This window comes from Arvicanthis niloticus, chromosome 8 (assembly GCF_011762505.2).
Source record: "Arvicanthis niloticus isolate mArvNil1 chromosome 8, mArvNil1.pat.X, whole genome shotgun sequence".
NCBI lineage: Eukaryota > Metazoa > Chordata > Mammalia > Rodentia > Muridae > Arvicanthis > Arvicanthis niloticus.
The window spans coordinates 83,368,239-83,393,516 of NC_047665.1; the positions used below are offsets into that span (position 1 = coordinate 83,368,239).

Genomic DNA, 25,278 nt, shown 5'->3' on the forward strand with positions numbered 1-25,278 from the left:
TCAGCCAGCTGTGGGTAGTGTCACTTCTGAGCAGGTGCTTGTAGGTTGTATAGAAACTAGCTGAGTGAGCCATGGAAAACAAGCCTAGGTAGCAGCACTCACCTGTAATCCCTGCTTCAGTTCCTGACTCCTGGGTTCCTGCCCTGACTTTCTTAGTGATGGAATGTGACTGGTAGTTGTAAGATAAATCAAACACTTATCTCAGGTTTTTTGGTCAGTGTTTTATTACAGCAATAGAAAAGCAAACTAATGCAAGCAATATGCACACTTAATGGCTGAACCATTTGCTCAGCCCATGAGACAGGGACTCTCATTAAACCTGAAACTCACTGATCTGTCTCATTAAACCTGTCTTTGTCTAGTGAGCACTAGAATTGCAAGTGTTTGTTGCTGTGCCTGGATTTTTGTGGGCGCTAGGGATCCAAACTCAGGTCCTCATTTGTGAATGGTGGGCATTTTACTAACTGAGGCATGTCCCTAGTCCTAGGACTTGTGTTTTAAAATGAGTAATACTGCTAAATGTGTCATAACTTATATTGTAAGTTTTTCAAGCATGTGCTTCTGAAGATAAAAGTGTCTGAAGCTACTGCCTCTGGGAAAATTTAATCTCAGTCTAAATTATAAAATTGATTTTCTAGTGTACTTAATATGTATTATTAACAGTGTATAGATGAGTGTATTACACTGGAAGTGTGTGTGTCAGTGATCCTTAATACTGCATTTTCTAACATTTTTTTTCTTTCTCAGAAGCAATAGTTTCTGATTAATTTCATTACTGTTATAGTTTTAATAAAAATGTAGAGGTACTCTATTTAGAATGGAAAGTAGATAATGTACAGGTCACTTACTTAGAAGCAGCTGGTAAACATGGTGTTTTCCACTAAAAATCCAAGGTTAAATGACTGAAGCTTTGGACACGGACTTTTTGCCAACATCAAAATGTATTTCTGTCTGTACAGAAAAGGTTAAAGACTTGTGTTGTTATTAGAAACACCATTTGAAACCAAGACTGGGAAGTTGCTTTAGTATGGGTCAAGACTTTCTTGTTCAGCTAGTTGTAGCTTTAGCCAAGTTTGTTTTTGTGTCAGTTGTGTTCTTGAGCATCATGAATGTTTGCTTTGATGCTAGACATAAGTTCCCAACAATTTCACAGACTCCTGTAGGGTGTCATGAAACCGTGTGAACAGAGATTAACATGTGTAGATCCCTGAATGTTGTGCTGTGCTTTAAGAGGTTGATATATCTTCTCTTCGTAGACTCCAGCCTGTGCAGTAAATACTGTTATTATCCTCCTTTTGTAGATTAGAAATTCAAGTACAGGGTGGCGGGTATAGGATCCTGTACACATTTCCTGACTCATATGTATACCTGCACTGTATTCTGTGAGTCCAGCCCCTACACACAAGAGGAGCAAATCAACAGTGTTGCTCTTGGTATTCTATATTTTCTATTCTGCAATTTTTTCTTTCTATTAGACTCTTCCTTTTGGCATACAAATGTTATTTCTTTCTTTGGAAAAAGAAAGAAAGAAAGAAAGAAAGAAAGAAAGAAAGAAAGAAAGAAAGAAAGAAAGAAAGAAAGAAAATAGAGCCATAACCACAAAAGAAAATTCAGGAACTGACCTTCCCTAGAATCTTGTTTCTCTTGAAAGTATGCTTTCTTTCTCTCCTGTGGGGAAAAGTGCCCTGTTAGTTTTTTATATGATTTCTGTTTTATTATATTGCTGTTCTTTTCTCTTGAGTCTGTTCCAGTTAGGTTTGGTTTGTAGTGTTTTGGTTTTTTATTTTTGTTTTTGATAACTGTTATTCTACCAAGATTGTTTTCTTTATATTACAATGTTCACTGGCATCCCTAAGGATCTTTTTGTAGGGTGCTTTGTGAGGAAGGCACAGACAAATCGACTAATGTGAGAGAAGGTCCCTGTATATCAGAAGCCTGGAAACATTTGAGTAAATATAAATATATTTATTGGCACTTAGGTACAGTAGAGTATTATAAATTTGTCAAAAAGAATTAGGAAGCTGTTTGTGTATGCCTAAGGTGTTATCTACATGATATAGTGAGAAAGCATGACATCAGAATACAAGCACAGTTGGTTTCCTGCCTTTTATGTAAGAAGGAAAAGAGAACTATGTATGTGTATTCATATAATATATTATATGAATATATAATATAATATATGTATTGTATTCATATAATATATAATATAGTTATAAGGGGACTGAAATTTTCTTTACTTGAACAAGAGGCACTTCCGAGGAATATGCTGCTCCCTTTCCAGCCACCATAACTGCCCATAGCTCCTCAGGGAGGAATGGGCCAACGAATCACTCCCTGGGCCCAGACTTGTTCAGGTAGCCTCTGCTGCTGTAAATTTGTGGTTGACTAGTCATGTCACGTCCAGAAGATAGTCTTTCACACTTCTTTCCATTCTCTAGCTTTTGCATGCTGTGTATCCCTTTTTCTATGATGTTTTCCTGAATTTTGTTGGGGGGAGGCAATATAGATGTCCTGTTTCAGACTGAACTCTCTTCAATCTTGTATTCTCAGCCCTTTGACCAGCTATGAGTCTAAATTAACTATTTCCCACTGCAAACAGAAGCTTCTCTGACATGACTGAGAACGGCACTAATTTGGCTTAAACAAAAATATTTAAAAGGCAGTTCTACACCATATACACTTAGCAAAACTACAGTAGCAGATTCCCCCCCCCCCCCCCAGGGACTCTGACCTTCTTAGCCTTGAGGTGAGTCTATCACCAGGTTCTCAGTAGCAGGCATGAAGTATTACTATGGTGTGTGCCCCATATCCAGTTAGAACCTACAGCAGTCATGCTACTATTGTACAGTGGCATACTTTGCCTGGCAGGTTCGTTTGTAGCTCCCAGATGGAGCTCAATATTTTGACTGACCCTACTGGCAGTTATCTTAAGGATAGGGGGTGGGGGAAACTATCAGAAATCATAGACTTCATTCAAATCATTAGTAAAAATCTTGTGATTATTATTTTGTGATTATTATTTTGAGACTATAAATAGAATTAAAACACTTTTCAAATAACATATTAATGCTTTAACAAATAGTTTTAAAGGTGAGGGAAGAGACAAATAAGTGAAAATGTGAAATAGGAAATACATAGCTGGGCATGTATAGTGGTTCTTTTCATTTCATCCACTTTATGCAAAAGAATTATTTTTATATTGAAGTAAATAAAAAAATCTTGCACAAGGACTGTTCTTTAAGTCAAGTGATAGTACAACACACAGATATCTACTAATGTTTAGTCTGGTGGAAAAAGTGATGGTTTATAATGCTATAATACTTCCACAATAAACTTCTCTAGGGTTTGTTTGGTCAGTATTACTCATTGCTTAACTTAGCATGAGCTTGTGTGTATATAATTTACCACTCACTGCCTGTAGGCTGTAGAGCATTCAATTCAAAAATACTTTGTGACTTCGAGTCACTACAGTGTGAAAACTCTGAAGACACCAGCTGAATGTCATCTAATTCAGCTTACTTCTGAAGATGAACTGTCAGATGCCGTATCTAAGTATCATGGGTCTGTCCCTTCTTCCTTCTTCAGATGGGGTTTATATAAAGGATAAAGAGTTAACTGGATAGCCAGTGGGAAGAGCAGCATAGGGTGAAATATGAGAGAAGGGAGCATGCTAAATTTCTATGCACCCTTACTTTTTTTAAAAAAATTTTATTAGTCTTTAAATTTCAAGTCTCATATGTGTTTTGATAATATTTAACCCCGATTTCTTTCCAGATTCACTCTCCTCTTCTTTATCCACCCAACTTTGTTTTTTCTTAAGCCCTTCAAGACCAAATTTTGCTGCTCAAAATATTCTTGGATGGGCCTTAAACTCTCAATTCTACTTGCCATTAGGGGATAAAGGATCGAGCTGGTTAACTAGCTGGGCATGCTGCATATGGTGAAGTATGGATAGGTAAAAGGGTAGTGAAGAAGTTTTAGGTCCTCTCCAGCCATGTCAGACATCGCTACTTGTTTCTCTGGTAGCTATCCAGAAACTCTAGGGACTCAAGCTTTTTGCTGTTTTGTGGAAATAAGTATAGTTGATCAAATCACTGACCATTCGTTAACTCAAATTGGACCCTCTTTCTGGATATTGAGACAGAAAATAACAACTCTAATCACAGAGATGGTTCCCCTGGAAACCAAGCCTTATCCCAAGACTATTTATTGCTTTCTAGATACTAGTTATCTCATTAGCAAACAAAATCTAGAGGATTGGTTCTCATCCTGTGTGTTGTGACCCCTTTTGGGAATTGAACGATCCTTTTTTACTGGATTTGCATATCATATATCCTGCATATCAGATACTTACATTATGATTCATAACATCAAAATTACAGTTATGAAGTAGCCATGAAAATGTTATGGTTAGGGGCCACTATAACATGAGGAACTATAGTACAGGGTTGAAGTATTAGGAAGGTTGAAAACCACTGTTTTAGAGTTAAGGATATTGCGGAGAGAGGTTAAATGGCAGGAAATGAGATGAAGAACAAATGTATTTTTCTAATGTCATAGAGATTTATATACTGCTTAGAGGTTTCAAGATTTGGTATTAAAACAATACTTTTGGGGATGGCATCTGAAATGTAAATAAAATATCCAATAAAGATTTTTACATCTCAAAACAAAAAGATTTATGCAACACACTGTATGTTATGTAACATACACTGATCAAGCCAATATAATATTCAGATGTATCTCCATGTATAATAAAATATGTTAATTGAAAAAACTTGTATTTGTTTAATAATAAGAATTTTCATGTTGCATTTTAGATATAGCACACTAAAATCATGTCTGTCTGTTAAGCATCTTGAAAAGATAACTGCATTTTTCTAGTGTCTCCAGTGTCTAAGAATGCCTGAACTATAAATCTCACTCAGCATATCTATTCTATTATGACTTTTAGATATATGACTCTTGCCATAGCCATGCTGAAAATACAGTTTGTTTAAAATTATATTTATAGCTTAGATTAGATTTTAGATTTAACATTTGATATGGCTAATAAATAGTTTTCAAAGATATGGTTTGCAAAATAGTTTTCAAAATAAATAGAATTCAAAGAATGGTTCGCAAATAGTCCTTATAGAGACTAACAAACATACTAAGTTAAAATAGTGCTAACAGTGTGAACTTTAGCAGATGTATCATGAAGCACAGAATGTAACAGCCAACCAAAGCATTTCTGTTAGGTACTACCTGTAGAGGGGAATTTCCACGGACTGGGTTGATTTTTTTTTTGGTTGGGTTGGTTTTGCTGTTTTGAGTGTGTGTAGATATTGTGAGTGGCAGGAACAGTTAAAGGTAGACCAGATATGGAGCTTGCTTTTAAATACAAATGACTTTCAACTTAAGACCAATTAGTTCTTCTGTATTATATTTGGAAGGAAGAAATTAACTCTGTATATATTTCTTATTTTAGAAGTACAAAAACAGTTACAAATAACTGGTGATCTTGAAAATGTATCTTCTATTGACTAGTGCTAGAAAGTCCTTTGCTTTTTCATTAATACTAACCTGAAGGCTTTTAGTTAAGAGCACTACATTACAGCTGATTAAAGAGACTTCTAGTTTACCTTGTTCTCAAGTTTTATGGTGCTGATCTACATTTTGTTTGGTTATGGATATGCTGTAATTTACTCAGCTCTTAAATGCCTTCAGTAAAACCTGGCTAAAAACATCTTAAAATAGGTGTTTTCTCTTTATTTGTCCCCAAGGAGAGCTTGGTTTTATCCATTTTTACTCATGTTATCCCCAACCTTAAATTTGTGTAATTAAAAAGCTGAATTTTTTTCTTCTATCCCATTTCTAGTTGACAAAGGACCAGCGGTTGGTGTATTCTGGCAGACTACTTCCTGACCATCTGCAGCTGAAAGACATTCTCAGAAAAGTAAGCTCTCCTTCTACCTCAGAAGAGTGAGAGAAGCCATCTCTCAGATTTTGTCTAGCCAGTATAGTTCATCAACCCCTGTGGGTAGCAGAGCAGATAAAAATAAGTAAGAAAGCAACAAAATGACAGAACATAGAGGTTGTTTGGCTAACAGTTTTGTATGCCCATATGAGCTAAGTCTGACATATTTGTGTTCAGATAAGTTTTGTCTTTTAGAAGAAAACATTGGCTTGCCAGGACTGCAGGAGTGAAGTGTTTAAACAGTAAAAGATTGAGAACATCTCTTTAAACCTGTTGTTTAGTAGTAAATCTATTGTTTGAGGTAGGCGTTTAATTTCAGGAAAGGAAATAGGATGGCACCTCAGTGGCGTGTCTGCTGCCAGATTGTACATGCTGATGCTCAGGCAGAGCCGAGTATGTTTCAATGGAAGAGCTGAGTATGTTTCAGTGTAGGTTTTGACAATCAACTTGGTTGCTGGTTATTTAATGGCACCCTTTAGCTCATTGTCCCTTGGAAGTTCTTACTTTTAGAACTTCTTACTCTTGGCGTGCTACTTTTTTTTTTTTTTTTTTTTTTTTTTTTTTTCGTGACTACAGCAAAATTGAATAGCTTTGTATTTTTGTGCTTGGCTCTTTAACATAACTCTTAATGCAGGCATTTCTAATCTGTTCTGCTCTGTTTATTATCACCTGCAGGAAACAAAATAAATATGTTTTGTGAGCCTAGCCTTTAACAGCTGAGGCATCTCTCCGGCATGGGAAGCTTAAAATGTAATTTATTTTTTCTGCTTAATATTTTAGTGTTTATAGTTAATATTTTAGTGTTTATAGCTCAAAGATTTCTCATCCACTTTCCCCCTATTGTGTAGCCTTCCTCAGCTGTTGCAACCCAGATTTAGTGGTTTATCTGTTGTGATCAGTGGATACTACTGCTCAAAATTATGCATACTCAAAGTTATCACTCTAGATGATGCATGCCGTATGGATTTTGACAAATGTACCAGTTGCTTCCACCATTATGATATCATATACACTAGTTGTGAGCCACACTCACCTATTCATTGTTTGCACATTTGTTTTGTTGTTGTGATTTGGGGATCCTCCTCAGGACTTTGTACATGCTAGGAAGAGCTCTCCCAGTGAGCTGCCCCTAGTTGTTTTGCTTTCTTGTTTAAAAACTATTAATGCTGTCTGCTTTTTGAAATACAGATGCATTTATTGTTCATTGTTTTCTGAATAACAGCTTGAAACCTACACATTAATACTCTCAAAAGATGGTTTTAGACCTCTGTCAAGGGCCATGTTATATTTTAAATAATTCTTTGAACTGTTTCTCTTAAAGTTGTTTTTGCTTTGTTTTGTAAAATGTTGCCATTGGCTCTTCAAACTGTTTAGTTATAAAATATTCTGTAGATGTATTCCCTGGAGGTGAATGGGTGCTGTGGTTAGTCATTATTAGTATGATCTTTTGGCACTGGGTTTATAGGGATGCACAATGGATATTTTTAGTATTCCCATATTAAGAAAAACCACCTCATGCTATGTGTCTGAAGCCTTTCCCTAAGCTGCATAGCCCCAAGAACTTCATCCTTTAGACTCCTAAAGCAATTGTGGCTTATGCTTCTCAGTTTTATGCGGAAGACTTTCATGTATGTCTGCAGTTGTGCACTAGCTTGCTCTGCTAGCAGTGTCTAGTGTTTCTTTAAGGTTCCTGGAAGTTGATCAAGTCTCTATTCCTCACTCCAGGCTTCTTTCTTGACTCCGCTCATGTGCATGGTCTCATGTGACTCATGTATCATTCTGCTGTTGTTCTTAACTCTCTAGCTTATCAGCTTTGTCTTTTGTAAATGTGTATACGATCTCACGAAAGTATAAAAACCAACCAAGTCATTATTTAGAATGTGTTCCCTCATTTGTAGCTGTAAACTTGTGGAAATATAGACTATTTATAGAATACAATTCAAGTATATGTTCTGTATCTGGGTATAAATGTTATAGATAAAATATGTTGGCTTACTTTGGAAAGCAATAAAAAGCTATACTTCTCCGGGCAGTGGTGGCGCACGCCTTTAATCCCAGCACTAGGGAGGCTGAAGCAGGTGGATTTCTGAGTTCGAGGCCAGTCTGGTCTACAGAGTGAGTTCCAGGACAGCCAGGGCTACACAGAGAAACCCTGTCTCAAAAAAACAAAAACAAACAAACAAAAAAAGGGTATACTTTAAAACTAAGGCAATTGAGATTTAGTTTTTTTTATCAGTATATTCAGGTAACCAAAGTATTTCACTAGTACATCATGCTTATATTCTTTTAGTAAGATACTACATGCTTTTATAGTGAAATAATAGTTTGTGTTGAAAAAAATTTTATACTATTTGTTGCTTCAAGTCTGCTTTATGTATGCCAAGTACTGTTACCATAAAAATTATTGGGTATTTAAATAACTCTTCAAGTATGGAGAGAAAATATTGAATTCAGAAGGCTTTGAAGTATTAAAATGGCAAACGTATCTCCAAACACCGAACACTTTTTTGCTAACAAAATGGCTGGGCTAGAAAGGAAAGGAATTTAAGTCTTAAGTAGTTCAGCTTAGCTAGTAACTTTTGAACTGTAAATTTTCCTTTAAATGTGATCTTCTTTAATTTTAGCAAGATGAGTATCATATGGTTCATCTAGTCTGTGCTTCTCGGAGTCCTCCCAGTTCTCCAAAATCCAGCACCGACAGAGGAAGTCATGAAGCACAGGCATCCAGCACCAGTTCTGTGAGTTATCTTGAGGGGAGTAAACATTGAACTTTTCTGATTCTCTTTCTGCTCTGAAAACTAAATAAAGGGTTGGGTTATAGTCCCATGGTACAAGACTTGCCTAATGTACATGAGGCTGTGTGTCCAGTCCTTCCTTACCACAACAGAGAACAAATATGTAAACAAAACAAACTAAACTGAATAAAAAAAATACAGAACACTTGGTGTTTGTGGGTTTGTTTTGTTTCTGATCATTGTTTGATTTTTTTTTCCCCCTTTGGTAGAGGGTCTCATGTAACTTTGGCTGGTCTTAAATTTATTGTATAGCTGAGGTTGACCTTGAGCTGCTGATGCACTTGCTGCTTCTACTTCCCAATGCTTGTGGAGGCCTGTGCCACCACACTCAGTGGGATTGTTTGGAAAGGTTAGAATACGACATTTAACATTTGTTTAACTACACAATGGTACTTTGAAGCCTGTGTTCACCATGAGTTATAATTTGATGAATGGGCAGGTCAACAATGAAGTCAGCCTTTACAGATTTAATTACTAAAATACTCTGGTAATAGAATACTGATGTGGATATATAATATAGATCTTTAGGCTAGTAAGGTTTTAGAAATATTAAGATATAAAATTATTTTTTAGTCAAAGTGATTTAAGTCATTTAAATCTAAGTGACCTAAATTTTCTTAAAGTAGATTACTTGGCAAAGACCTTGAGTTTTTATTGTTGTTCTGTTTTTTAATTACTAGATTCATGCATTCACAATGAACGGGGGAGGAGAATTACTTAATATATTTACCTTTTACATAATTGAATATCCATTTTTACCCAGGATTGTTTGTGGAACCTTTCAGGAGTTTAGTTTTGAGGGTGAGAGGATCGAAATTATGGAAACATCCTTTATACTTCTTGGCTAGTCAGGGAACTTTGTGCTAAAGAGATTTCCTCTGTTAAGAATCCAATCAAAACTTCAAGGCCAAGGTGATCAATGGGGTATACCAGCTGAGAGATCTTTTAATATATTCTATATAACCAATCCTTTAAGAAACAAGATTCTGAAATTGCCATACTTACTCAGTATGTCTTTCTTCTGGACCCAGCCATGGAAATTGAGCTTCTATTAAATTGAATATGAATTTTTTCCTACCTTGGCATAAAAAGGGACAAATTCTGGACCAACATAGATAATTTTATGTAGTTTTTGAGACAAGTGTGTTCCAATTTTTGTTGACTGAGTGGTTTCTTAGCCATATTTTATGTTATTAGCATGTATATTTTTTCAGTATTATGAAAATATAAAAAGTATCAAAGTAAAGTTTAATTTCCCCTAAGTTTTTATGGTTCAAAATTTCAAAGAGATCTAAAATAATAAATATAACTATAGAACAATTGCCTAATAAGATCAGAAGTAATTAGTTTTAGAGGAACTTGGCTGTGTTGAAATATAGCTGGACTTTTCTATTGATCATGCTAATGAATAATATAGCTTAATGTTTGATGTAGTGAGATTTTTAAAAAGCCTTAGTTATGTCCTAAAGAATCAGACTCATTTAAAAAGTATTAGGCATCTGTTTTTCATGAAGTAACTTCTTTAAAAAATGTTTTGTTATTTGGCAAGAGACCTGTGTGCTTGGGACTTTTCTCTGGACATAACATAGGAAAATAGAAATGTCAAAAGACACCCTGCCTATCAGGAGGCAGGTATAATTTTAACAAGCTTCGAAGGACTTCAAAATAACACTGTGTCTAACTTTTCAAGATGAGAGTGCTATAATTTACACAGAATGTGATCATGCTTTAAATATATAATATACTTGAAAACAAATTTTCTAACAGTCACTCATTGAGCTTTTCAAAGTTATACTTACTGAATCATTTGATCATTGCCTGAGCACTAAACTCCTGATCTTGTTGCCTTGTAAAAACAAAATTGTTTGTGGCATTTATAAAGTTTAGATAGAAGTTTAGACTTGAAAACAGTCTGAAAATCTAGGACAGTCTTGTTTTTTCTAAGAAAGGGGGAGATAGAGACCTTAAAAGGCTTTTTAAGGTTAAGCTCCTTGTTAGTGTCAGATATACCAGGGAGTTTATATCCCTGCTTTTCCTCACATTCCTCATATGTTACAAGATGTCTGGCATATAGTAACAGTTCAAATGACTAGAAATTGGTGGCATTATTTAACACTTTTTAATGTGTTAGGCATTGTGAAAGGAGCTTTGTGTGCTATAGTTTAATCTGCATAGTTTTGTATGTCATTTTTTGGTAGATTATTCTCTTGTCTAACTGATAAATGTAATACTTTTATAATCTTGGCTTTCTGACCTTTTTAGTCTTATTAAAATTAAAGACTGTTTTATTGGATATGAGATTCAATTCAGTTTCTAAAATTCAGCTATTTTACAAATAAATGTTTAGCAAGATATAATTTTTTTTTTGTTTGTTTGCTTGCTTGCTTGTTTGTAGAATTCAGATCATTCAGATTCAACAACTCCATCACCCAGTCAAGAGAGTTTGTCATTAGTTGCTGGTTCTTCAGAAGGATTGAGGCAGCGTACCCTTCCACAAGCACAAACTGATCCAGCCCAGAGTCATCAGTTTCCATATGTAATCCAAGGGTAAGTGAAAATATGGGTTATAATTAGGGCCCTGTAAAAAAGTATTAAAAACATTTACTTTTGATTTTTTTCATGATAATATCTTTTTGATTATTAAAGTACATTTGAAATTTATTTACTTATTTTTAAGTATTTTCTCATGCTTCATATATTATCAGATGAAATAGAAATAAAACTAGGAAATTACTAAAAGTGAGAAGCTGAAAAAAGTAACAACAAAACAGAAAGTAGCTAAGAATATTAAATACACTAAGTGTATTATGTCACAACAGTATATAGTTGATTGGCTGAATGGACAAGTTGTTTTAATTTTTTTTTAAATTTCATGTATGTATACAATGAAATATTGCCCCCATATCTCACACCATGTTCCCAACATGCCCTCTTCCCCAGCTTCATGTATTTGTTTGTTTTGCTTTTTGAAAAACTCACTAAGTCCAGGTAGTGCTTCCCATATATGCATGGGTGCGGGGCCATCCACTAGAGCGCAGGAAAGCTAACAGTGGCCATATCCTCAATAAAGAATGGCTCTTCCCCAGCAACTGTCCACTTTCAGGAGCTCCTAAGTGGTTTTGCCTAGAGGTCTTTTGGCTGGGTTGTTCTTGTGTAAGTCCTGGTCTTGTGCAAGTAACACAGCTGCAGTGAGATCATGATTATTATTAAACTGTGTCATGTCCAGAAGACTGTTTTACAGCAGTCTCAAACCTCACCCAAGCGGTCATGTTTCTTGTACGTCTTGTTTCCAGACGTCCCCTTTAGCCTCAGTGGTGTTGTAGTGCTAATATAGGTGTCTCAATTAGAGCGAGCTGTCATATTTTACTCTCAGCACTTTGACTAAATGTCCATTCTCTGAATTGACTAAAAAAAGTTTTTCTGACCAAAGTTAAGAGCAGCCCGTACTATGGGTACAAACATAATATTTAGGTGTCTTAATTAGGGTTTTATTTCTTGAAAGACATCGTGACCAAGGCAACTCTTATAAGGACAGTGTTTAATTGGAGTTGGCCTAGAGGTTCAGAGGATTAGGCCATTATCATCATGGTGGGAAACATAGCAGCATAAAGGCAGACATGGTGCTGGAGTTGCTGAGAGTTCTACACTTTGATCTGCAGGACTGGATCTTACAGGGGGTGGAGCTTGAGCATAGGAGACCTCAGAGCCCACCCCCTTAGTGGCACACTTCCTTTAACAAGGCCACACCTACTCCAACAAGGTCAAACCTCCTAATAGTACCACTTTCTATAGCCAAGTATTCAAACATGTGAGTCTATGAGAACTATTTTCATTTGAACTACCACAGAAAGCATTTATTGTCATGCAGTGTTCCTAATGTTGGCCATTCTTACTAGGGTGAAGTGGATTCTCAAAGTAGTTTTAATTTGTATTTCCCTTATGTCTAAGAAAGTTGAGCACTCTTATGATTCTTAGACATTTTTTTTTTTGTTTTTTGAGAGTTTTCCGTTCAGTTACATAGCTAATTTTTAAAAACTGGATTGTTTATTTTCTTAATGTTTAAAGGATTTTTTTTTTATTCTACACACTAATCCTCAGTTGAGTGTAGAGCTGGCAAAAATTTTCTGCCATTCTATGGGCTGTGTATTCATTTGCTTCACAGTTTTTTTTTTTGTAACATGCTTTTAGTTTTATGAAGTCCCATCTGTTGCTTGTTGGTCTTATTTCCTGTAACACTGAGGCCTCATTCAGAAAGTCCGTGCCTGCGCCTGTGAGTGAAACATGCTCTGCTTTTCAGCAGTTGAGGTAGCTGGTCATATATTCAGGTCCTTGATCTATTTGGAGTTGAGTTTTCTGCGTGGCGAGAGGAACAATGAAACAACCAACTCAAAGTCAAGTTGTAGGTCTAATCTGACAGCCTAAGTTCTGCTCGAGAAGCCTTTCCAGATTGATCTTTGTGTTCTTCTTGAGGCAGCTTTCACTCTTCCAAAAACTCGCTGGATAGCTCAACTCTTGCCGATCCAAAACCCAGTTTTTTATTTACATATCAATTCATTCATTTACTCCAGGTTTTCTTTTGATTACATCATGAATCAGCATCCCTTGACCCTAGTCTTTTGATTCTTAGAGACAGCAAGCACAAGCACAGACAATAAGAAAGCTGGGTGGGACCCAACCCTGAAATGACCATTCCTACTACACCCAGTCCTGTATCTAAGTTCCTTACTTAGGCAGTTCCATAGGAAACCAACAGTCACAGGTACAGCGCATCTTTCAGATAGTTCAGAGAGCAGAATCTTGGAGACTACTCTTTGAACCTGCGTGGTATAGGAAAGCAGAATATATTACAGGGTACTTTTATTTTTATTGTGTGCTTTTGAATATAACAAGGATAACTGTTGTACATTGTAACATTTTGTATCAAACCACAGTCCTACAGTGGTAATGGAGCTGGAAATGGAAAAGTAGGTAGTAATAGGGGTGATAAAACCAAAGATAGGTTTGGAAAACAAGAAAGCAGAAACAATTCATATGGCTTAGAACTTTTATCAAAATTCATTTTTCTTAATGTAGGAAAGCCAAGATGTGTAGTAAACTGCAACAAACCCCATTTCTCTCATATTTCTTGAATATGAAGTCTTTCCCACTTCCTGTCAAAATAAGTGTTTAGACAGAGCTGGTTATAGACTTCTACAAAGTGTCTTATGAACCCTTTTGTCTTAAGAAAATGATTACTATGGCTGGAGAGATGACTCTGCAGTTAAGAGTACTTGCGTTTAGAGAGGACCTGGCCTCACTGCCTATCACTTGTGTTAAGAAGCCTCCAGCCACCTTTAACTCCAGCTGCTAGCTTCTGTAGGCCTGTAGGCAGGCACACACACACACACACACACACACACATTTTTAAAAATGATTGTTATAAATCAGTAGTTATTTGTAAAATGCAATATTCTCAGAATTTCCATATAGTTTAAAATATATTCTGTATTATGACAGTGACTTTTTTATGGTAAAACAATTCAGTTTTTCTCAGTGTATACTGAATGATTTTATTGATTTCATTTGATAGTAGTGAGTTGAGAGTGTCATAAGTGAACTTAGAGGGATGAATAATAACTTTTTTTATTTTGGGTTTTCAAGACAGGATCTCTCTGTGTAGTTCTGGCTGTCCTGGAGCTTTCTCTGTAGACCAGGCTGGCCTTGAACTCAGGGATCTGCTTCCTTCTGCCTGCCAAGTGCTGGGATTAAATGTATGAGCCACCATCAGTGAATAATAACACATTAACAGCTGTTATCTTTGATTGATAAGATTTTTTTTTTTACTTTTGTATGCTTGTAGTGAATATATTGTATAAAAGAAAGCTGTGAACCTGGCATAATGATACACACCTGTAATCCCAGCACTTGGAAGGCAAAGACAGGAAGTTTACAAGTTCAAAGTCAGCCTGGCTACATAGTAAGACCCTGTCTCCAAACCAGCCAACCAACCAATGAACTAAGTAACCATCCATCCAAACAAACAAACAAGTTTATAATATTGTAGGTCTTCAGAATACACACACACACACACACACACACACACACGTAAAAATGAATAACTTCTAAACTGGGTTGTGAAATTAGTAGCCATGAAAGGAAAAGACAGTTAACACTTTAGAAAAATGTGGAATGTGTTTATTTTTTTCAAAGTGAATGTTTTTGAAGAATGAATATTGGAAAGGCAGTGCTCGTGAAGCTGCCCAGGCATCTTCTAATGCCTGGAATTCAGTGAGTTTTCACTAACTTGAATTCTCAAAGGGTTTGTAGTTTACAAATCCTAGGGAGTCATGAAAGGCAACTCACAACAGAAAAAGTTGTTTCTCTTCCCAAAGTGAAAGTCAAGTTCACTTATTTATGAATTATTTCCAAATAATAAATCAGGAGGATGTTTAAGGTCTCTGGCAGTGGAAGAAATATTTTTAAGAATATAGTTTTACCTTCCGGTCTGTGCCAGAGCACCGAGCAGACCTCGAGTGTCAGCTCTGCACCCAATCTCACAAAACCCAGAGGAGGCTGGACTGGCAGGAGCTCTAATATGTCCAGGAACATAGGATCATAGGATCACAGGACCTCAGGAGATTGATCACACCAGGATTTCAGGATCCCAGAGGCAGCCTGACTTCCAGGAGCTTTTACACCCAGGATCACAGGAACATAGTATCACAGAGACAGCTGGACTCTGAGGAGTTCTGACACAACCAAGATAACAGGAACGATAGGTTCCAGTCAGTGACTGTGATTGCAGTTAGCACTGGAGACAACCAGATGGCAAAAGGCAAGTGCAAGAACATAAGCAGCAGCAACTAAGGTTACTCGGCATCATCAGAACCTAGTTCTCCCCCCATAGCAAGTCCTGAATACCCCATCATATCGGAAAAGCAAGATTCAGATTTAAAATCACTTCTCATTGTGATGATAGAGGATTTTAAGAAGGACATAAATAACTCCCTCAAAGAAATACAGAACACAGGTAAACAGGTAGAAGCCCTTAAAGAGGAAACATAAAAATCCCTTAAAGAATTACAAGAAAACAGAACCAAACAGGTGAAGGAATTGAACAAAACCATCCAGGATCTAAAAATGGAAGTAGAAACAATAAAGCAATCACAAAGGGAGACTACCCTGGAGATAGTCTATTACACCCCTAATAACAAAACCTAGGAAAGAGGTCAGGAGTCATAGATGATAGAAGAGAGAATTTCAGGTGCAGAAGATACCATAGAAAATATTGACACAACTGTCAAAGAAAATGCAAAGTGCAAAAAAGCTCCTAACCCAAAACATTTAGGAAATCCAGGACACAATGAGAAGGCCAAACCTAAGGATACTAGGTAAGAGAAGAGAGTGAAGATTTCCCAACTTAAAGGGCCAGTAAATATCGTCAACAAAATTATAGAAAAAAACTTCCCTAACCTAAAGAAAGAGATGCCTGTGAACATACAAGAAGCCTGCAAAACTCCAAATAGACTAGACCAGAAAAGAAATAACCTCCCGTCACATAATAATCAAAACACCAAATGCACAAAAAAAAGAAAGAATATTAAAAGCAGTAAGTGAAAAAGGTCAAGTAACTTATAAAGGCAGACCTATAGGAATTACACCAGACTTCTCGCCAGAGACTATAAAAGCAAGAAGATCCTGAACAGATGTCATACAGACCCTAAGAGAACACAAATGCCAGCCCAGGCTAATATACTGAGCAAAACTCTCAGTTACCATAGATGGAAAAACTAAGATATTCCATGACAAAACCAAATTTACACACTATCCACAAATCCAGCCCTACAAAGGATAATAGAGGGAAAACTCCAATACAAGGAAGGAAACTACAACCTAGAAAAAGCAAGAAAGTAATCTACTTCCAACAAATCCAAAAGAAGATAGACACACAAGGATAATTCCACCCCTAATAACAAAACTAACAGGAAGCAACAATCAGTTTTCCTTAATACCTCTTAATGTTAATGGACTCAATTCCCCAATACAAAGACATAGACTAATGGACTAGATATGTAAACAGGACCCAGCATTTTGCTACATACAGGAAACATACCTCAGTGACAAAGAAAGATGCTACCTCAGAGTAAAAGGCTGGAAAGCAATTTTCTAAGCAAATGGTCCCAAGAAACAAGCTGGAGTAGCCATTCTAATATCAAATAAAATTGACTTTAAACTTAAAGCTATCAAAAAACATAAGGACACTTCATACTCGTCAAAAGAAAAATCTGCCAAGATGAACTCTCAATTCTGAACATCTATGCTCCAAATGTAAGGGCACCCATATTCATAAAAGAAACTTTACTAAAGCTCAAAGCACACAATAATTGTGCCCCACACAATAATCGTGGGGGGACTTCAGCACCCCACTTTCAGCAATGGACAAATCATGGAAACAGAAACTAAACAGATACAGTGAAACTAACAGAAGTTATGAACCAAATGGATTTAACAGATATCTATACAACATTTCATCCTAAAACAAAAGAATATACCTTCTTCTCAGCACCTCATGGTACCTTCTCCAAAATTTACCATATAATTGGTCACAAAACAGGCCTCAACAGACACAAGAAAATTGAAATAATCCCGTGCATCCTATCAGATCATCACAGACTAAGGATGGTCTTCAATAACACAAAAAACAATGGAAATCCCACATACACATGGAAACTGAACAACACTCTACTCAATAATAACTTGGTCAGGGAAGAAATAAAGTAAGTCTTTAATGAAAATGAAGGCACAACGTACCAAAACTTATGGGACACAATGAAAGCAGTGCTAAGAGGAAAAAAACCTCCTAGCTCTAAGTGCCTACAAAAAGAAGCTGGAAAGAGCATATACTAGTAGCTTGACAACACACCTGCAATCTCTAGAACAAAAAGAAGCAAACACAACCAAGAGGAGTAGACGACAGGAAATAATCAAACTCAGGGCTGAAATCAACCAAGTAGAAACAAAAAGAACTGTACAAAGAATCCACAAAACCAGGAGCTGGTTCTTTGAGAAAATCAACAAGATAGATAAACCCTTAGCCAGACTAATCATAGGGCACAGAGACAGTATCCAAATTAATAAAATCAGAACTGAAAAGGGAGACAAACAACAGAAACTGAGGAAATTAAAAAAATCATCAGATCCTACTACAAAAGCCTATACTCAACAAAACTGAAAAATCTGGATAAAATGGACAATTTTCTAGACATACAAGGTATCAAAGTTAAATCAGGACCAGATAAACCGTCTAAACAGTCCTATAACCCATATATATATATATATATATATATATATATATATATATATATATATATATATATATATGCAATCATTAAAAATCTCCCCACCAAAAAAAGCCTGGGACCAAATGGTTTTAGTGCAGAGTTCTGTCAGACCTTCAAAGACTTAATACCAATTCTCTTTAAACAATTCCACAAAATAGAAACAGAAGGAACACTACCTAGTTCGATCTATGAAGCCACAATTACACTCATACATAAACCACACAAAGACACAACAAAGAAAGAAAACTACAGACCAATCTCCATTACGAATATTGATGCAAAAATTCTCAATAAAATTCTTGCAAACCAAATCCAGTAACACAGCAAAACAATCATCCACCATGATCAAGTAGACTTTATCCCAGAAATGCAGGGATGGTTCAATATTCAGAAATCCATCAACATAATCCACTATATAAACAAACTCAAAGAAAAAAAACCACATAATCATCTCACTAGATTCTGAGAAAGCATTTGACAAAATTCAACACCCTTCATGGTAAAAGTCTTGGAAAGATCAGGAATTCAAGGCCCATATCTAAACATAGTAAAAGCAATATACAGCAAGCCAGTAGCCAGCGTCAAACTAAATGGAGAGAAACTTGAAGCAGTCCCACTAAAATCAGGGACTAGACAAGGCTGCCCACTCTCACCCTACCTATTCAATATAGTACTGGAAGTCCTAGCCAGAGCAATTAAGCAACAAAAGGAGGTCGAATGGATACAAATAGGAAAGGAAGAAGTCAAAATTTCACTATATGCAGATGATATGGTAGTATACTTAAGTGACCTCAAAACTTCCACCAGAGAACTCCTAAACCTGATAAACAGCTTTAGCAAAGTGGCTGGATATAAAATCAACGCAAATCGGTAGCTTTCCTGTACTCAAAGGATAAACAGGCTGAGAAAGGAATTATGGTTATGACTTCCTTCACAATAGTCACAATAGTGGTGTGACACTAATCAAGCAAGTTAAAGATCTGTATGACAAAAGCTTCAAGTCTCTGAAGAAAGAAATGGAAGAAGATCTCAGAAGATGAAAAGTTCTCCCATGCTCATGGATTTTTGGTGGTGGTGGGTAATGGGGAAAGGGAATAACATCTGAAATGTAAATAAATACAATATCCAGAAATAAAAAATAAAAGAATATAGTTTTAGGTGCTGGAGAGATGTCTCAATGGTTAAGAATATTTGTTGCTCCTACAGAGGACCTGGAGTCAGTTTCTAGCATCCACATAGTGGCTTACAACCATCTGTAACTCCAGATCCAGGGGATCTGATGCCTTCTTGTGATCTCTGCAAGTACCAGGCACATGTGTAGTACACATACATAAACATTAATACACATAAAATAAACAAGTCTAAGAAAAAAATTTTAAAAGTTTAAACCATAGTTCTATGTGGGGGTTACATTATCAAGTTGATTATAAAAGCTTTTTTTTTTTCTATTACTGCTTGCTGTATTTTCTTTATGAAGTAGCTTTTTTTCTTAGTTGTATAAAATGAGTTTATGGGTCTACTATTCAGACACATTTCAATACCTGCTTCATTCTGCTTCTTCCTGTTCTTTCCTTAATGTGTTTTAAAAAATCGTCTTCATTATTTTTTAGTTTAATTTCCATTGCTTCCTAGTGGAAAATTTAAGAAAACTATTTTTGTACCTTTACATATGGTATATGTATTCAAGTATATTCTCCTCATTCTAACACAAACAGTAGCATATTGTATATACTTTTGTATAATTTGCTTTTAAGAAAATATTGAAGAGATCACTCAAAGACATGTATAGAAATGTTCATTTATTTCTGTAGCTACATAATAATTCAGTAGGTACATGATTATTAATACTTATTGACAAATATTTGAATTATTTCCAGTCTTTGCTATTAAATAAATGATGTAACACCTACTCTTTTATTGATAAATATTTGAATATTTTCCAGTCTTCCTGTTAAATAGTTGCATAATGAATAACTTATGCATGCATTTTTTTGTTGTTATATTTTGGCTATCTTGTATTTTGGATGGATTCTTTGATTTACCCATGGGTCAAAGTATATGGGATTCTTTGATGTACACATGGGTCAGTGATCAGACACTCCCAGACAGAAATTAAGAACAGTTTTAACATGAAGGTGAGTGTCAGAGCTTTCTGTAGCTTTAAGTCAATTACCTATTGTCATTGTGTCTCTGTTAGTAGGACAAGGAAGCTGTTAGGAGGTTATGACAAAAGCATGCAGGGACTCAAAGGCAAAGATGGGCAGTTACTGTCACTAGCAATCAGAGAGATGGATTTCACATGTGCTCTTTGTCAGTTCTAGGGGTATGTTCAACAGGGCCTGGAATATTGCTAGGTACTTTTATTAGTGTCTTTTAACTTAGGAAATAAACAAAGGCTATCATCGCTTTAATTTGTATTTAGTGCCCTAACTGAACAATAGGGTCTTGTTTTTGTCTGTCTGTTTGTCTGTCTGTCTGTCTGTCTATCTATCTATCTATCTATCTATCTATCTATCTATCTATCTATCTAATTTATCTATTGCCCTGGCTGTCCTGGAGCTCACTCTGTAGACAGGCTGGCCTTGAACTCACAGAGATCTGCTTGCTTCTACTTGCCACCACAGCCCAATAAGGAATTGTTGATTGTAGAAACCTAACTTAGAACAGTTTGGAGAGGCTAAACTGTTGAGGGGCGTATTTTCAATTTTATTGGTATTCTACCTGTGGAGAGGCATCTATCTGGAAATAGAGCTCCGTGAATTCCTACCATCAATGAGAAATGAAACCTTAAAAATATCTATTGTGTCAACTTCAGAATGACAAGACTGGATTTTCTCTCTCTCTAAGATAAAGGGAAGGAAAAAGCTACTCTTTAAAAGTCTATAGTTTTCAGAGCTGAGAAAATTGTAGTAGAGCCCCTGGACCCACATGAAAGCTAGTGCTATATGTCTATATGCCTAGGTCTAGGAGTGGGGCTGGCCAAGGTGGTGGTAGAGATAGGCAGATCCCCGTAGTGGCTGTGGATCACTCTAGGTGAATTGGTAAGCTCCAGGCTCAGTGGAAGACCCTGTTTCAGAAAAGGGAGGTGATGAACAGCAGGGGGAGGCATCCAACACTGACCTTTGGCCTCTCCATATTTCCTCCCTCCCTCCCTCCTTTCCTCCCTCCCTTGTCCTTCTCTCCCTTCCTCCCTCCCTCCCTCCCTCCCTCCCTCCATTCTTCCTTCCCTTCTTCCTTCTTTCCTTCCCTTCCTCCTTCTCTCCCTCTCCCTCTTCCTCCCTTCCCCTCTCTATGTCTCTCTGTCATAACACAAACATTCACATCTGTGCATGCTATATTAATAAATGTGCATACACATGTAGACACATACTCAAAAGAAAATAAAAGAGCTAACACATTCACAAGTACTGTTTACTGGGGTATATACCCCATAGTTGTTTGATTTGTACAAATATCTCTAAGTATTTTTTAAAATTGAAAATAGATTTTTGGTTTTCATACAATCACAGTTTCTCCTCCCCCAACTCCTCCCAGGTCAGTCTCTACTCCCTACCCACTCTAATCTACACAGCTTCCTTACTTTCTGTCATTAAAATACACACAGGCATCTAAATAATAATAATAATAATAATAATAATAATAATAATAATAATAATAATAATAATAATAATAATAATAATGACAACAACAACATAAGTAGGCATCTGAATAATAATACAAACAGGCATCTAAATAATAATATGTTTTAAAAAACAACACTAAGAACGACAAGAACAGCAGCAGCAGCAGCAGCAGCAGCAGCAGCAGCAGCAGCAGCAGCAGCAGCAGCAGCAGCAAACATACTGGAATAGGATGAAGCCAACAAAACTACCAGGAGGAAAAAAAAGCCAAAGAGTAAGCACAAGAAGTACAGTGGAGACGCAAAGACTCACATATTCACACACACACAAATCCTATAAAAACTGTAATTTATAGGCAAAAGAAAAAGAAAGAAGGAAAGGGAAAAAATTAAAAATGGTGTCCAGACAAGTCAATTATGAAACAACCTCCACAAATATCATTGAGTTTTTTTGTGTTGGCTCTCTACCTCTGGGCATGGGGCTTGGCTTTAAGAGTTGTTTGACTCTACTGAGATTCCATTGGAACAGACCAGTTTTTCATTTGTGAGTGGTTATCAGTTGAAGAAGATAGCTTTTGCAGTGGGAGTGGGGCTTGTGACCTCTCCTCACCCACACTGGGATCCCATTTGGGTTAGATACATGTCTTTATGAGTTCCTATGTGTATCATTCCTGGTGTGTTGGAAGGGCTTGTTTCCTTGGTCTCCTCTATCCCCACTGGCTCTTACAGTGTCTCTCTCTCCTCCTCCATAAGGTTCCTGAGCTCTGAGGTAGGGTTTGATGGAGACACCCCCGTTAGGACTGAGTGTTTCGTGATCTCTCACTCTGCAGTCTGTTGTGGATCTCTGGTTTTGCTTCCATCTACTGCAGCCTCTGAAAATGTTGCAGAAGACATTGATATATGAGTATAGCAGAATGTCATCTTTATTGCTAAGTCTTACATATTTTATAGGTTGGGGAATAAAAGTGGAGCAAGTTAACTATAACTTTCTTCTTTGCTTTGATCAACTATTTGAAAAGAAACTTAAGGGAGGAAGGGTTTAGTTTGGCTCACAGTTGGAGGGGATGTTACCCATCGTGGTGGGGCAGGGACAGCTGTAGAAGTGTGAGGTAGCTGGTCACTGGAAGTGGGGCTTGGATAGGACATGCTCCCCTTGACTTACATTCTCCAGCAAGATTGTATCTTGTAAGGGTTCCAAAACTTCCTAAAACGGCACTACCAGCTGGGGACCAAGTGTTCATGAGCATGCCAGGGGCATTTTACATTCAAATCACAAAACTAGTGTTTATTGAACATTGAGTGACAACATTTTGAGGAGGATTTCATTTCAGAATTGGACAGACTGAAGCATTAAGAGGTTAATAGTGACTTTCCACAAGTTTTGTTAAATTAATAGAATTTTAACTTATTTTGAAACCATATTTAGAAGTATGGTCTTCACTCTTGGCCCTTTAAAGGACAGTTTATATTTGAAATATTTGTATTTGAATGTTTATATTAGTTTAAATTATTTGGCTGCTGTACTTTTAATAGAATTTTATTACTTGGCTATGACTGTTCCTCAAAATAATATGTCACAAAGTTTATTTGATAGTTTTGATTCTTAAAGGGAATGTACTTAAAAATCAAAGTATTCTTGGCTTTGCTCACAGTTGCTACATATTTTTGTGGGTGACTTATTGTCTGTCAACTTAGGTAAAATGTATTGGTTTATTTGAAGACTATGCAAATTCACTATGTTTTCAGTAAGATTTAAAAATACTGTCAGTGATTGACTTACAAATTAGTTGAGATTTTTTTTTTTTTTTAGTTTTTTTGCATATTAAAAGGCTTCATTTGTTCTTTATTGCAGAAATGTGGATCACCAGTTTCCTGGGCAAGGTGTGCCCCCTGGGTTCCCAGTGTACCCTGCGCTCAGCCCGCTGCAGATGCTGTGGTGGCAGCAGATGTACGCTCATCACTATTATTTGCAATAGTAAGTGTGTCTGAGTTCACTGTCCTCTCTTACCTTAGCTGTTGGTCTGGGATTGCACTTGTTGCTATTGATTACTTCAAAGTTACCAAGAAGGAATTTACAAACTCCGTTAACTTACTTTAAGTTAATTGGTGAATGGATAAAGCATTCCCCTGTTCACATCAGCCAAGCCTGCTCTTAGCCCCTTCTTCATGCCTCTGATTTCAGTTAGCAGTATTCAGATACTTTTAAAAAATTGATACAGAAGTCTAAAAAGAGAGTTTTCCTGACAGGCTGCAGATCCACATGGAGACAAAAAGTCAAAGGGAAAGGGGCCATAGGAAGTATAGGACTCAGTGCGACACATACAGCCACACACTCAGTGCGACACATATAGCCACCACACTCAGTGTGACACATACAGCTGCCACCACAGTGTGACACATACAGCCACCACACTCATTCTTTTTTTTATTTTTTTATTTTATATTTTATTTACATTTAAGATACCATCCCCTTTCCACATTTCCCCTCCCTAGAACACCCCTGTCCCATGCCCCCCCTTTCCTTTTTACTTTTATACGATTTTTTAAAAATGTTAATCAAAGGATTTATAAGTTTGGTAATGCTCAATCAGAAGCGTAACCCAATACCCAACCTAGATATAAAAACTATCTTTGACTGGTGGAGACATGTGAACATCTGCCTCCATGCCCCCTCTCTCTTTCTCTCTCTCATCACCTAGCTTCTCCTCTTTTTCATCTTCTCTCCTTGTTCCATCTCTTCCTCTCAGTACTCCTTCCCACTTAGCTCCTCCTACATATCACTCTTCCTGTTAAAGTAAAACTTTTCTCTCAAAATACAATTAGAGCATACTTATTCCTAATTGTACCAGTGAGGTACAAGATAGTCCTAATACCCAGTCCATCATTTTGTTGACTATCCTCTGTCATCTCTTCTAACTAAAACACTTACTTTTGATCCTGGCTTTTTTGGCTTTAGAATGAATGTCAGCTAAAAACCATCTACTCAGATCTTTTCTCTCAAAGTAAATAGCCAGGATTGGCTAAGACTATAGGTCTTCAACCCCATCAGAAATCCAGAATGACTGAGTTAACTGAAATTATGGGAAGCACTAAACATAACTTCTAAAACTTAGCCAATTTATAGAGACTGCTGAACACCTGAAAAGCCCCTATACTACTGAACGTTGGAGCATCAAATCTTCAGCCTTCTGGCCCAGAATCATCTGACAGACCTTAGTGATGCAGGATTATTAAGGGCTGATTACTCTGTCTAGACAGATATAATCAGTCAACTATTCTGCATGTGTGTCCTTTTCTGGACAGTAATTTGTCTGTAGATGGAGAGAGGCAATTCTTGCCTAGTGGCTGTCACCACACAACTGGAGTAACTCCAAGGATGCTCAATTTCTTCTTAGAATCCACGACAGGAAGCTGTCAGGAGCAGACAGGTCTCTAATCAATATGAACATTAATATATAAATATTTGTAGCATCAGTTCTATGGACTTCTGATGTTTTGAAAACCAACTATCCATGTAAGGTCACCTGGACTGTTGTCTGTTCACTCTTCTCAGCTATTTCTAAATAAAATATGGAAAACACCCTA

The 25,278-nt window shown here is 36.6% G+C and overlaps 1 protein-coding gene across 3 annotated transcripts in view; it reads left to right on the top strand.

Moving 5' to 3' along the window:
- Herpud2 (HERPUD family member 2) overlaps window positions 1–25,278 on the top strand; it is a 40,454-nt gene that overhangs the window by 9,201 nt on the left and 5,975 nt on the right. For all 3 annotated transcript variants that reach the window (XM_034510242.2, XM_034510243.2, XM_076939714.1), the window contains exons 2-5: window positions 5,861–5,938; window positions 8,584–8,697; window positions 11,150–11,301; window positions 23,546–23,668. In XM_034510242.2, the coding sequence (XP_034366133.1) occupies window positions 5,861–5,938; window positions 8,584–8,697; window positions 11,150–11,301; window positions 23,546–23,668 (467 nt within the window). The remainder of the gene's footprint in view (window positions 1–5,860; window positions 5,939–8,583; window positions 8,698–11,149; window positions 11,302–23,545; window positions 23,669–25,278) is intronic.